A 15,775-nucleotide genomic window follows, 5' to 3' on the forward strand; every position below is an offset into this window, starting at 1 on the left:
AAATGATACCAGATGGAAATTTGGTTTTAGCCAAAGGAATATTACCAGGGATAAATGGAGACATTTAATGATGATAAAATGGTCAATTTATCATGAAGCACAACAATCCTAAAGTATATGCACCTAATAAGAGCCACATAATACATAAAAAGACCAAACTAAAAGGAAAAATAGAAAAATCTACCATTATAGTTGAGGATTCTAACATTCCTCTCAGTAACTGATAGAAAAAATAGGCAGAAAAGCAATATGAATATAGAAGATTAAGCAACACAATCACCTTGACCAAACTGACATTTGCTGAAAACTCCAGCTAACAAAAGCAAGATGCATAATATTTTCAAGTACTCATAGAACATTCATCAAGGTAGAATATTCTGGGCCACAAAATAGAATTTTAATATAGTTAATCCATTTAAGAAGGTTGAAATTATACAAAGTATGTTCTTTGGCCAAAACAGAAATAAATTATAATTAATAAAAGAAAAATATCTGGGGGCACCTGGGTGGCTCAGTTGGTTTAAGCGTCTGCCTTTGGCTCAGGTTATGATCCCAGGGTTCTGGGATCGAGCCCCACATCAGGCTCCTTGCTCAGTGGGAGCCTGCTTCTCCCTCTCCCTCTGCTGCTCCTCAGCTACCTCTCTGTCTCTGTCAAATAAATAAATAAAATCTTGAAAAAAAGGGAAAAAGATCTGGAAAATCCCCAAACACTTAACAGTTAATTAAACAGCATAAATAATATGTGGGTCAGAAAAGAACTCAGAAGAGAAATTAGGAAATATTTGAACTGAATTATGATAAAAAACACAACATATTAAAATATGTAGGATGCAGTTAAAGCAATATTTAAAGGAAAATTTACTGCATTAAATGCTCAGATCAGAAAAGATGAAAAACGTCAAATCAATGACCTAAACTTTCATCTTAAAAAAACTAGAAAAAGAACAGGAACTACACCACAAAAATAACGAAGCCAATAAACCCAGAAAAATGGATTAGTACAGATCAGAAATCCCTGAAATCGAACACACTCGTGCACATGCACACAAAGTAGAACAAATCAAGGAAATCATATGCTGGCTCTCTGAGAAAAATCACTAACACTGATAAACTACAAGCCAGACTAATGAGAAAAAACCCCCACAAATAATCCAAGAAACAAATTACCAAGATTGGGAATAAAAGTGGAGGTATCCATACAGATTCTATAAACATTGAAAGGATAATAAGGGAAGATTATGAACAAACACCAAAGCTCATTCAAGAAGGAATAATCAACAAAATGAAAAGGCAACCTACTGAATAGAAGAAAATATTTTAAGTCATATATCTGATAAGGGATTAATATCCAAAACATATAAAGAAATCCTACAACTTAATAACAAAACAAAAAACCCACAAATAGGGGCCCCTGGGTGGCTCAGTCATTAAGCGTCTGCCTTTGGCTCACGGCGTGATCCCAGGGTCCTGGGATCGAGCCTCACATCGGGCTCCTCCGCTGGGAGCCTGCTTCTTCCTCTCCCACTCCCCCTTCTTGTGTTCCCTCTCTCGCTGGCTGTCTCTCTGTCAAATAAATAAATAAAATCTTAAAAAAAAAAAAAAAACCCACAAATAATCCAATTAAATAAGGGGTAGATCTGAATACTCATTTTTTCCAAAGAAGATACACAGATTGCCAATAAGCACATGAAAAGATGCTCAACATCACTAATCATCACGGAAATGGCAAATGAAAGCACAATGAGACATCACCTCACACCTGATAAAATAGCTATTATCAACAAGTCAAGAAGTAACAAGTGTTGGCAAGGATGTGGAGAAAAGGGAACCCTTATACACTGTTGGTGGGAATGTAAATTGGTGCAGCCACTGTGGAAAACAGTATGGAGGTTCCTCAGAAAATTAAAAACAGAACTACCATATGACCCAGCAATTACACTTCTGGGTATTTATCTGAAGAAAATAAAAGCATTAACACAAAAAAGTATATGCATCCCCATATTCATTGCAGCATTTAGAATAACCAAGATGTGGAAACAACCTAAGCGACCGTTGATGGATGAATGGATAAATAAAATGTGTATATATAATGGAATGTTAGTCTCAAAAAGGAGTGAAAGAAATTTTTCCAGTTGAGACAACATGGATGGACCTTGAGGGCATAATGCTAAGTGAAATAAGTCAGAGAAAGAGAAATATGGTGTGATCTTACTTATATGTGGAATCCAAAAAGCAAATAAACCAAGCTCACAGACACAGAGAACAGACTGGTGGTTGCCAGGGATGGGGGATGGAAATGGGTGAAGAAAGTCAAAAGATATAAACTTCCAGTTATAAGATAGTAAGTCATCAGGATGTAATGTACAGCTTAGCAACTAGAATTAATAATACCATATTGCATATTTGAGAGTTCCTTAGGAGAGATCTTCAAAGTTCTGATCAAAAGAAAAAAAATTCTGTAACTACATATGGTGACAGACATTACTAGACTTATTGTGATCATTTCACAACATATACAAATACTAAATCATTATATGTACATCTGAAACATGTCATGTTAATTGTACCTCGATTTTAAAAATTCAGTATGTTCTCTCCAGTTAATAAGGTCTTACAGTAATTTTACACTTAATATTGTATGTTGCTACTGTTACCAAAAATGTTACTATTTTGTATAAACTGTCACTTTGACGTAATAATGTAAGTTTGTTATTTTCTACTGATACAGTTATTAGTAGTATGAGGAATATCAATCAGGGTCCTAGCTGGAAACAGCACACTCAAATTAAGATGAATCAAAGATATTTACAAAAGAGGAGGCAGGATAGGGGAATCACAGGATTAATGCAATAACCAAAATTAGAAGCACTCCACCCCTAAAACAGAAAAGATAAGGGATGAGAGCTGTTATCACTCTCCAAAAAGAGAAAAAAAGGTATATTGAAAGGAACCTTTGGTTGAAGGACATAGGCAACCCAACCTCAAAAGGAGGAAATAGGGAAATAAACACCTTGATCTTTTAGGTTTCCTCCCATCTTCTGCTAGAGCTCCTCACTGGCTTACCCCAACAGGAATCCAAAGTGAGGGAACCCAGTGATGAGTACAGGGTGGCCTTCAGCAGAGTGGATGTGGAGGGGCAAACAGATGATGCGATGCATGTGTTGCTTATTTTAATAAGAAGTATTCCTTTCTGTATTGACAATTTAAATGTTAATCAGGACTATGGTTGGTGGTGACAGAAACTCAACTTGATGTCATTTAAACAAAAAAGGAAAAACCGGAGGAAGAACTGGAGAAGAGCTGATTTTAGGGAAACAAATGTTACTGGGGCACAATCTTCCTCATCTCTACCAGGTTGGTTTCTTTTGTAAAAAGTGGGGACCCAGCAGTACTGGGATGGCATCGTTAGAGCAGTATAATGAGACGAGATGAGACTCTGCTTCCAACTCCATAGACAAAAGTTTTAGAGAAGAACTTTACTAAGAGATGTAAATGAAGATTTGCATAAACGGGCTAGGAAGACTGATTTGAAAGACGTTGATTCTTACCAAATTGTAAGTATAATGTAATCCTAAACATCACTTGAATTTTTGGGAATATGAAAAGTAAAGTCTAAACTTCATCAAGAATTTGCCCAAAAAAAGGAATAGCAAAGATAACTTGTTCAATTATTAAAATGCATTATCAAGTGATTAGCAATTAAAAGTGTTATTTTGATGGAAGAATGGCAAGTTAATTGAAAAAAGCGGATATGTATAGGTATGTGCATAATAAAGAACCCAAACTAATGGGATGGGAATGGATTAACCAGTAAATGGTGCTGGTAAAATAAACCGTATGGGACAAAATTATGCTAGACCCTTAAGTCACATTTTATACCTAGATAACTTAAAGATAACTTAAAGAGAAATGTGAAAAAGAAAAGCATAAAATATAATAGAGAAGAGGAACATTTAATCTTGGGATGCAAAAGACTTTTTAAGTATAATAAAGGAGATTTTACAATATACAAATGTACAACTTAAATGAGAAAAAATTACATGCAAAATTAAAAGACAAACAGCAAACTAGAAAAACATTCTTAAACTGAGGAACTATTACTACACTGTATAAAAATATTAAACAAATGTTTATTAAATGTTTTTGTTAATTAAATGTACTGTTCTGAAATTATAAGGGAAAAACAAAGCTAATTACCTTAGATAATAGTAAAAGATAATATTACCTTATTGAAAATAAATGCTTTAGATGGGCCATTCATAATTTAGTATAATTTTATTTTCTTTATTCCTATAATAGAACAGTAAAACACACACAGAAGTAAGGCTCACATATTTTTCATTTTTAGAAAATTAAGTCCCTTATGGTCAAAAGTGATCCTTTTATTTTATATCCTTCACACATATTCACTGTGAATAGCTTCATTCAAATTACCTAGGTTTTGTTGTACGTGTGATACATTAACTGTAGTTGCTGGTTTAATTAAAAAAAAAAAAAAAAACAGCCTTGTAACAACGTCACTCACCTGACATGGGATATTAAACACACAGAATGAGTTCAATAATGATCTGAATTTAATAAAGAATTGATTTTACTCTGCTCAAGAGTTCTAACTGAACACTTTGTTCCTAATGGAAGAACAAATTCAGAATATGCTATAAATACCAATTTTTTAAAAAAATTGATGAGAAAATATGAATAGTGGCTGAAAAGATAAATGGATGCATTCAATAAGAATTTTTATTTCAATTATCCACAAAACAATATTATAATACCTTACAAAAATATTAAGTTTTAGGCTACCATTATTCATTAAAAAAAGTGTTTGTGCTAGAAAGATTGTTTTTGCCAACTTCTTTTTCTGGTGAGGGTTAAGTTCCACATTAAGACACTGAAGACGAAAAGCTGCTGGGAAAAAAATCTTCAAATGTACAAAGTTGTTTATTTTTCTTGGCAATTTAAAAATACATAACCATTTAAACTGAATACACATTAAGTTAGTGTTTTATTTCCTTACTATACAATTGATATAAGGAACTGCTCCATTTAGTTAAAACCTAATGAATACCATCAACTTTTCCTGACTTATTTTTCTGAACACAATTAGTACATAGTTTTGTTATCCTTTTTAAAATGCTTAGAAAAATTATAATATCATAGTTCACATAAAGCCCTTCAAAAATCTGATGTCCCAGGTTGTAGATGTTCAGGGTAGATGATGACAGCAGTCTTAGGAAGACCCTCTTGGAAGAGATTCAATACTAAACAGGTTACGTAAACATTAGAAACCTCCACTACTTTTAGTACCAGAACTATTACCAACTTGCACGAAGCTCATTTGTCACATTTTAAAATTGTTTAATTTCAACACAGTTACCATGGCACAGGATTTTAAACTTAATGATGAAATCGGATAAGTGATGGTAGTTAAAAATTATAATTACAGGGGCTGTTGGTTTTCAAGGTTACAGTGGAACTTGCGGTTAGGGGTTGTGAACAGGGCAAGTACAGGACAAAGCTCACTGATCTTACTAAGATTCAACTGTTTTTCTTGAATCAATGTTGATCAGGAAAAAAAAACCGGAATTGTAATTCTAAAATATGGGAACCCGATGTATTGCTTTAAAAGTGTGACTATAAAGGAGAATATTTTAAGACATAAATACCAGACTTTTATTTGTCAGTTTCAGTTCTTTTGCTACACTTAGGCCAGTAATGATGCTATTTAAATTCATATTTTGGAATTTCTTTTTGAGTCGGTCATAAAACTTTTGAGTTTCACTTCTATACTTTGGGCAAAAAACCTGTTCCCCCCCCTTTCCACCGCTGCTGTTATTCTCAAGAAGTTTTCCTCCCCAAATCAACTAAATTCTAAAAAGGGAAAAAATGATCACCAATATTTAAAAAGTTAATGCAGATTTCAACACGGATTTGAAAACTGGAGTTCTAAACATGTTTCACATAAAAGCTGTGTCACTGGAATTAGTGGGAAGCTTATAACTTAGCTATTTGAGGCTGTAACGCTCATTTAGTGTTTATGTTAAGAAAGATTAGTTTCAGTCATACCTTGTAACTCTTAAAATCTCAGAAAACAGGTAAGTAAGGAGCTGTGAGTGCCAGCAAAGCCATTTTGTCACTCCTTAACATGAACATTAAGCATAACATCCCATCCCTCTACCTGTAAAATTTTCACATTTTCTTTTCTCATATTTCTTTTAAATATTTTCCTCTCTGTCAGCCTATATTCAGGAAGCGCAAAAGTGCATTCAAGTCCCTGATCTAGTGATATTTTATATTTGTGGCACCCAACACCGTAAGTACATACTAGAAGTATCTCACAGTACCAGTCTATTTTTTAAAAAGGACTGTTTAAATACTGGGTCTTATTTTTTTCATGCTATCTAAAGATTAAAAGATTTTCCCTCGGATTGGATGGTACAACTTCAATTATATAGTGCCTTAAAAAAAATCAATGCAACCTTATAAAAGATGAAATCACTTTCTAGTTACCTTCATTATTCTAAACTGAGCTATTCAGAAAATGATTAATCAAAGTGAAAAATTTCTTCTACTTTCCAGTTCCATGAGTATTAATATAGTGCATTTTACTTTCAAATGTCATTACTGTCGTCTAACATTTAATCAAGTTTTAGATGTTTATATTCTTTTTTGCCTCTAAAAACCTGGTGCATTTCCATGCAAAAGAAAGCAGATATTAATAAGACTGCATATTAATTGTTCAACTTAGAAAAAACTTGTGAGAACAATGAATGGAAGAAATCCTTAAAAACTGGAATGGAATTGTTTGGTCCCATAAAGTTCCTTAACTTTAGATTTTATTATGGTATAACTGCTTTTATCTCCCAAGTTTTGTCTATAATGATACACAATTTTCTCTTAACAACTGAGTTTAGGGGAATAAAAGAAAGGAAGTGATTTATAAAGAAGTAGCCTTGTTGCTCTTCATTGTCATGCTATCACTCACACTGTCATCAATATCATAACTATACTTTCTTTGGACCCTGAAATAAGTTGGAAAATTCATCATTGGTATTTTAGAGTTTAACACTTGGAAAAAAAAAAAAAGTGGTTTGTGCAACCATATCTGGAATTCCAGTTTACCATTAAAAACATGCAGAGTGAAGACTTTCTTCTTCTGATTCCTGTATGTAAAGTAAGGAAGTCTACACAAGTTCTTTACATTTTGGCAGATTTGTGCATATAAAAGGCTACTTGGATTATAAATTTTCTCCTGGCTGGTACTGTGGCTCTGTAGCAGTGAAGTAGTCTTCCAAGAAGGACTGAATATATTCAAATGTTGGTCTTTCATCAGGGTCCTTCTTCCAACAAAGATTCATCAATTCATGTAGGGATTCTGGGCAGCCCTGAGGGCAAGGCATCCTGTATCCTCGTTCCACCTGTTCTAGCACTTCACGGTTTACCATACCTAACACACAAGAGTTGAACATTAGAAAGAGTGATCCCAAACACCACTAGCAAAAGAGAACAAATCCCCTAGCTACTAACTGATTCAAGGTATAGTAAGTTTATTTAAGTGAAAAGATTCTTTCAACAAAAAAATAAATTTTAAATGTCAACTATATCCAGAACTTAGAAAATGCTAACCTATTTCAACATGTCTAATTTTTTTCATTCCACCTAAAACCTTACTTTTAACACTAATGTCTTCAAAAGCAACCCCATTTGATTAACGAGAATTTAGAGTACTACTCTGAAGTACTGATACTTTCTGATATTAACAGTTTACAAGGACCACATTTGGGTTAATGAGGGACGGTGGCAAGATAATGTCTGAAAGAACTTCCAAACAAATTCAAAAGAAAGTTCGTCCTGGTTCTGCCAAATATATTAACTATGTAATTATATAGATGCACTTCCCTGAAGGAGTTTCCTTATCTAATATCACCTGTTTGCCTTTCTTCAAGTTATTATATACAATTCCTTTCTTATATTCCTTTGCGATCCTGCCTCCATCAGTAGCTCACCCTGTGTTACAAGAGGCTAAGCATACCATAAATTATTGGGCTGGGGTGTTGGGGAGATGACCCAGGATATTTAAGACATGTTTATTATCCAAGAGAAGAGTAGAGATAAAAGGCCCTTTTGGAAAATGTCCTGAGAAAACTGAGGTGAATGTGGGGCACACCTGGTGTGTTTGCCCTATCTCAAGGATCATGATTCTCAAAGGCTGCTGTCCATCCAATGGCAAAATAATGAGAGGGAGAGAGAGAGAGGGAAGGGAGAAAAAAGAAATAAAAGCCTTTCTCCCCTTAAATTTTTTGGTCCTAATAAACTCTAGTTAAGGCTCTTGGGGTAACCAAGAGCTAAAATGAAATGCCAGCTTACCTGGATATGGCACTCTGCCCTTTGTTACCAGTTCTGTCTGTAGAATTCCAAATGACCAAACATCAGACTTTATTGTAAATCGGCCATATAGTGCAGCCTCGGGAGCTGTCCATTTGATTGGAAACTTTGCACCTAAAACAAGGACAATCTTGCTTAAGTAAATTGTTTTTAAAAATCTATTTTTGTAAATATGGCATAAGCAGGGCTAATCTTTTGTCAATATCTCTATTGTATATGTCTTCAATGTCAGATTCTTCAAAAGTGCAAGATAGGGAAAAAATTCTTCAAAATTTAAAATTTATATTAAAATAAATCACATTTCTTCCTCATAAATGAATGACATAAGAAAAAGAAATGCTGGTGGGGACAGAAAACTGTTCAAGAAAATAGAGGTAGAGGGGCGCCTGGGTGGCTCAGTCGGTTGACTCTTGATCTCGGCTCAGGTCTTGATCTTGGGGTCGTCAGTTTAGGCCCCATACACTGGGCTCCACGCTGGGCGTGAGGCCTACTTAAAAAACAAAACAAAACCAGAGGTAGAAACTCTAATAAGCAACTAAACACATGATTACAGGATCTATAACTTTTAAGGCAGTCTAACATCTAGTAGCCGTAGCTAACTGTTGGTTGGTGAGGGCAAAGTCTACTGGATTCTAATGTTAAAAGCCTATATTTACTCAAATATTTAGTGTATGATTCTTAAGCACAAAACATTTGCTAATCATTATGAGAGACAAAAACACAGCCTTTGTGAAGCTTAGACATTTAAGGGGAAATAAAATTATAGGTAGACACCTATAGTTAGGTATATATACAACATTATAAAATAGTTATTTAGACATTAAGAAAAACAGATCAATTTTCACTAGCAGTCACAAAAAGTTTCATTTAAAAAGCAGCAGCTAGGGGCACCTGGGTGGCTCAGTCAGTTAAAAGTCCAACTCTTAATTTCAGCTCAGGTCATGATCTCAGGGTCGTCAGATTGAGGCCCAAGTCAGGCTCCAGGCCCACTGTGGGGCCTGCTTAAGAGTCTCTCTCTCCCTCTTCCTTTGTCCTTCCCTCGACCCTCTCTCTCTCTCAAACAAAACAAAATAAATAAAAAGCAGCTAAGTTAATCTTTAAAGAATCATTAGAATTTTTAAATTTAAGAATTATAGAAGAACAGGAAGATATTCTAGCTGGAAGGAACTGCACAAAGGTATAGAGGCTGAAAAGAAAGCCTGTTGAAGGCAGGGTTTCTCAACCTGGCACGAATGGCATTTGGGGCTAGATAATTCTTTGTTTGGTGGGGGCTAGTTTGCACATGGTAGGATGTTTACCAGTATACCTGGCCTCTACCCACTAGATGTCAGTAGCTGTCCCAGCTGTAACAACCAAAAACAGTCTCCAGACATTGACAAATGTCCCCTGGGGGAAGAGCATCACCCCTGGTTGAGAACCTAGTTTAAGGCAACAGTCCCCAGTGGTTGGTGTACTAATGCGGTCAATGACAAAAAATCACAGTCTGCCAGAAAAAAAAAAAAAAAAGAGAGAGAAAAAGGATCACAAAGCTAAAATAATTAATTTATAGGTATGTCCTCTATCCTGAGATTATGTCCTTTCTACTTGGATAGTATTAAAATGCTCTTCTTTTATGAAATGATGGCAATAGTTGATAGTTGAGAAAAATTTTTTTGGTATGTCTACTAAGTAAATCTTTACTAATCTTTATGTTGGGTTTACTAGATTGTACTGAAATAACTTGTTTAACAATTCAGTCGTAGACAGTCAGTGAGCTCCTCGATAGCAGAAACCATGCTCTCCTACAGCGATGCCCTCATGCTTAGCAAAAACATTTGTTAAAAGTAAGCCAGCACTAGAGAGTAGGAGACGTGGCATGCCAAGGCATCTTTTTTCCCCCTTTTTTTTAAGGCCTGTTTCTTCGTAGGTGTGGAGGGTGACTGAAGGTTTTCAAGCAGGATTGACAACCTACACAGTAATTTGTTTTGGATCTTAATCTCAGCCTGTCAAAGTTACTCTCTTTCAGGGTGCCTGGGTGGCTGTCGGTTAAGATCTGACTCTTCGATTTCAGCTTGGGTCATGATCTCAGGGCCCTGAGACTGAGCCCTTCATGGGGCTCCGTGCCTAGCAGGGGGGTGGGGGGCAAGTCAGCTTGGGATTCTCTCTCCCCCTCTCCCTCTGCCCCTTCCCCCCCCCCCCCCCGGCATGTTCTCTCTCTCAGATAAATCTTAAAAACAAACAAAAAGTCATTCTCTTTCTCCAAAGCCCTGCTTTCGAGCCATCCCCTCTGTGAAGTCCTTCCCGTTTCCTCTTTCCCACAGAACTTTTCATTCATATACTCTTTTGACATCAATTAAACAATAACTAGCTTTATAGTTATGTGTATGTGTATATATCTACTTCACCTATTAAAATATAAGCTCTATTATATTTACTGAGCATCTACTATGTAAGCTAATGTCAAGCACAATACTTTATTTCACTGAAGTTTCACAACAATCTTCAAGAGTAGATATTACCATCTAGTCTTTATAAGTTAGGAGACTGAGGCACAGTCAAAAAAGATAACTTGGTTGAAATTTCTGAGGTAATAAGAGATGGAACTGGGACTTGAAAACCCATACTCTTTCCATATGCATATACTGTATGTATGTTCGGTAAGTATTTACTGAATGAAAGTTTGAAGAAACAGACATCAAACAGAAGAATCAACCTTATATTAATTTCCACAAGTTCCCTTCCTCTGTACAGTGTCAATCTTCCAAACATCTTTATTTTTCACAATTATAAATATAATATAAAGAATTATTATAAAACTGGGGTAAAGATGGTTTCCAAGTCCTTTATAAAATTGTATGCCACTATTCAATTTACTAACTTCAAAAATACCTTTTCTGATCCTTTAGTGTAGTAAAATCTGGATGGTTCTGAAGTTTGTCACAAAAGGAATTTAGAAATATTTATGTGTTGACATGACAAAAGTAGTTAAAAACAAAAAAAGGTATCTACTGCTTGCTATATTTATAACACAAAAAACACCAAGTTAAAGTTCTTCCTTGAGGGAAATAAGTATCATAAAGTCATGGCATCATGTATTGTACATAATTTTATGAATAAGATCAGTGTTTCTCTAACTCTTCTGAACAGACCTAGAGCTATTCTTACTCTGCAAAACCCTGAATACTCCAAAGAATGGTAAGAAAACCCACTGAACATTAGGTTACAAGCATCTATTAAGAAGTAATTTTACCTTGTCTTGCTGTATATTCATTGTCTTCAATTAACCTTGCTAAACCAAAATCTGCTATTTTGCACACAAGATTTTCCCCTACAAGAATATTAGCAGCTCGAAGATCTCGGTGAATATAATTCATTCTTTCAATATACGCCATACCATCAGCAATCTTGAAAAGAAAAAAAAAAAAAGACATATGATACAAAGGGAAGGAGGGAGAGGGGGAGTCAGAAAAGGGAGAGCAGGAGAAGAAACAAGAGATGCATATGGCCCACAAAGCCTAAAACATTTATACGGCCCTTTACTAAAATGGTTTGCTGAACCCTACCATGGACTAGGCTTGGCAATATGCTAAAGCCTCACGTGGACAGTTTCTTGATATAAAGTTTTTCTAAACTGTCAGATTCCATGAACATCTGGCGCTCACCAAGAAAGTGGTCTGAGAACCAACATGTGGACTAGAGCCCATCAAAGGCCCCTTGAATATCTACCATATTTCTGAATAGATAAACTTTTAATAGTTTTCACTCATAGTTAAAAACAAAGATTCACGGGAATAAAAGGCATAGCACAGGGAATACAGTCAATGATGTAATAGCATCATATGGTGATAGATGGTAGCTACACTTATGAACACAGTATAGACCTGTTGAATCACTATGCTATATACCTAAAACTAATGTAACATTGTGTCAACTATACTTAAATATGAATTTTTTTAAATATACGAAATTGCTAGTACGTGGTAACAAAAATTTAAAAATAAATTTAAAAAAATTCAGAAGAGTAAAAATATCCCATTTTTAAGTGTATACTGCCATCTTCATTCTTGTTTTGAACTATATTAAATAAAAGGTTCAGCACATACTTTAGATTTCTAATATTTTCTTTGGAATAGCAATCACTCATCTTAAAATTTATCTGCTGAAATATAAATACATATAGATCTCATATTGTTAATTCATAGGTTTCTAAAAGGCCATATGATTCACGACAGCACTATACTGAGAATTATATGCTTGGTTCTAATATTAGTAAGTGAATCTGTTAGACTCACTACATTATCTGTAACATAAGGAAATTAGACTGGATTATCTCTAATGTTACTTCCAACTCTAAAATTCCATGATTTCGCTATAAAATCAAGTCTTCTACTATGATTATTTTACAATTTTATGTACACTTTCAACACAAATTGATGCATGTCCAGATACACAAATACCTGAGCAGCCATATCAACCAGCTGTGGGAGCTTCAAATACTTCCCATCTCCCTCCTTCAGGAAATCCAATAAACTCCCTATAATAGAGAGAAAAATGTTCATAGAAAATAAGAAAATCTTAAATTAGGATTGAAATAAACCATTCCCCACCTCCAAACAATCACTACATCACAATATAACACTTAAAACTTGTCATTCTATTGCAGCTTTGGAATATCTGAATAATTATCTTTAATATTCTAGAAGAGGTCCCTAAACTGAAATTTTAAAAACTTCTAACATACAGAAAATTCAATAATATCACTAGACTGTAGGCATTCCTTCTTTGCTTTGATCAAGATCAGCAATACCAATTTTGATCCAAAAGGCAGTACTAGATACCTGTATGTTTTTAAGTCAATCTGAATCAAGAGCGCAGACAACTGGGATATCTTGGGGTACTTAAAAATAGACCGAGGTGGCTGAGTTGACATGGAAGTGTTAGTCTAATGAATTTCTCTCAATTTTAGCAGAAGATACCATGAAACAGCAAAGTACTATGAATAACAGGCAACAGGAAGGCTAGAAAAGTCCAGTTGCTATTCTTGTATTACTGGCTAAAAACTTACCATGTACCTGAAGCTAATCAAGAAAAAATAGCAGATAAACCAAAATTAAGGTACATTTTATTATTTTTTAAAGATTTTATTTATTTATTTATTTGACAGAGAGAGAGAGACAGCCAGAGAGAGAGGGAACACAAGCAGGGGGAGTGAGAGAGGAAGAAGCAGGCTCCCAGTGGAGGAGCCCGACGTGGGGCTCGACCCCATAATGCTGGGATCACGCCCTGAGCCGAAGGCAGACGCCCAACCGCTGTGCCACCCAGGCGCCCCCCTAAGGTACATTTTTAAAACAGCTATACTGTTCTTGTCAAAAATAACAATGTCATCAAAGGCAAGGAAAGCTAAGAGAGGGACTGCTCCACATTAAAGGACACCAAAGAAAAACGATAACTAAAAGAAATCCAGGACCATGGATTGGATCCTGGATCGGGGGGAAAGTGCTGTTAATTAAGGACACCACCGGGACAACTGGTGAATGTGAAATATGGACTGATATCAGATAATGGAATTGTATCCAATTTTGTCTTTAGCAGACAAACACTGAAGTATTTAGAGGTGAAGGGAACATAACGTTTGCAATGTGTTCCTCAGTTCAGGGAAAGTCCTTATATTTTATGTATTAAAAGTTACATATATAGTTAACAATTGGCAAATCTAGCTAAACTATGTGTGAGAATTCTATTATTCTTACAACTTTTCTAAAGTTTAAGAGTATTCCAAAATAAAGTAAAATAAAACAAAACCAGACAAGACAAAGAGAGCCCTTTCCACGACAGGACTGTGAAGCAAAGGAGAGGTATGACGTAATCACTTTCTTTACAGAAATTCAAAGTCAGAGAATATCTGTATTTCTTCTGGTCTGTCAACTGCAGATGGAACATGGTATGGGGTTTGTCCCTTTATCTGCCCATCTGAATATTTACTGAGTATCTACTATAGGTAAGGCACTGTAAAAGATATACAAAGATAAATAAGTCATAATCCCTGACCTTGAAGAGATCTTGATCTAGTAAGAAAGTATAATATATAGATCTAGTAACTATACAAGTAATATATGAAAACAAATATTGTACAGTAGGTGTTATAAAATGTATTGTAAAATCTATAGTTTTACAGACACAATGGATATGGTTAATTCTATGGAGAAGTCAGAAAAGGCTTTACAGAAGAGATCTGTTTCTAAGGAAGAATGGGGGCAGACAGGGAATTCTAAGAAGAGAGATTAACAAGTAGAAAGGCAGTACTGCATGTGACATCACAGTTCAGGGAACTGAAAATAGTCCTTCCTATGCAAGAACATGGGACAAAGATGGGAAGTTATGAGAAAGAGGCTGCAGAAGGAAAGAGAACACAGAAGGCAATGCATCAATGGACTTTAATCTTTTCACATCAAGTCTTACGCTGAGAAGCAGTATGATCAGATCTATGTTTAAAAAGCAATCATTCCAACAGTAATATGGAAAATGAAATTGGGCCAAAATTGCATAAAAGGACTAAGTTTAAAAGTTCCTAAAATAGGGGCCCCTGGGTGGCTCAGTCGTTAAGCATCTGCCTTCGGCTCAGGGCGTGATCCCAGGGTCCTGGGATTGAGCCCTGCATCGGGCTCCCTGCCCCACTGGGAGCCTGCTTCTTCCTCTCCCACTCCCCCTGCTTGTGTTCCCTCTCTCGCTGGCTGTCTCTCTCTGTCAAATAAATAAATAAAATCTTTTAAAAAATAAATAAATAAATAAAAGTTCCTAAAATAGTCTAGGAAAGACAGACTATTATGTTAAAATCTAGAAAGACAATGGGAATGGAGAAAAGGAGATCTTTTCCAGAGAGATGTGATAAATGGGATCAATGGCACTGAATGGACCATTATTACACAAGGTGGTGGGGAAGTGAAGACTGCTGCACCCCATCGCCAGAGTCTGGATCTCTGAGTTGCCAGGTGATGTTAATGTTGCTGCCATCCAGTGCACTAGAGATTCTTGCATATAGGCAAGAAGAGGCAAGCACAAGGACATTCACTGCAGCACTATTTGTTACAGTGACAAACTAGAAGCAACCTAAATGTTCACTGGGAAAGAAAGGAATGAACAATGGTATACTCATAGAGAATCTCATCCAACAGTTACAAATATACAACTTAGATCTTCCCTTATGCATATGAATACATCTCAAGAACATAATGTTGAATGAAAATAAAGCTAGTTAGATTTATGTAAGTTAAAAACATACAAATACTGTTAATAGGTAAATATATATCAATAAGAGCATCGATATGAAAAACACAAATGGAAAAGGTAAGCACCAACTTCAAAATTAAGGCTACTTCTGGAAGGGAAATGGGCCCAAAAGAACCTGAAGGGA

General features: G+C 35.4%; 1 protein-coding gene across 8 annotated transcripts in view; it reads right to left on the reverse strand.

The window, feature by feature from the left end:
• Positions 1-4,722: 4,722 nt before the first annotated feature.
• The window catches only part of YES1 (YES proto-oncogene 1, Src family tyrosine kinase), a 72,592-nt gene continuing 61,539 nt past the window's right edge, over positions 4,723-15,775 (reverse strand). For all 8 annotated transcript variants that reach the window (XM_048218431.2, XM_057313221.1, XM_057313220.1 and 5 more), the window contains 4 exons: positions 12,822-12,898; positions 11,615-11,768; positions 8,368-8,499; positions 4,723-7,447 (listed from right to left, as the gene is read on the reverse strand). In XM_048218431.2, coding sequence (XP_048074388.1) covers positions 7,239-7,447; positions 8,368-8,499; positions 11,615-11,768; positions 12,822-12,898 — 572 coding nt within the window. In that variant the 3' untranslated portion in view covers positions 4,723-7,238. The remainder of the gene's footprint in view (positions 7,448-8,367; positions 8,500-11,614; positions 11,769-12,821; positions 12,899-15,775) is intronic.

Source organism: Ursus arctos, unplaced genomic scaffold, assembly GCF_023065955.2.
Source record: "Ursus arctos isolate Adak ecotype North America unplaced genomic scaffold, UrsArc2.0 scaffold_17, whole genome shotgun sequence".
Classification (NCBI taxonomy): Eukaryota; Metazoa; Chordata; class Mammalia; order Carnivora; family Ursidae; genus Ursus; species Ursus arctos.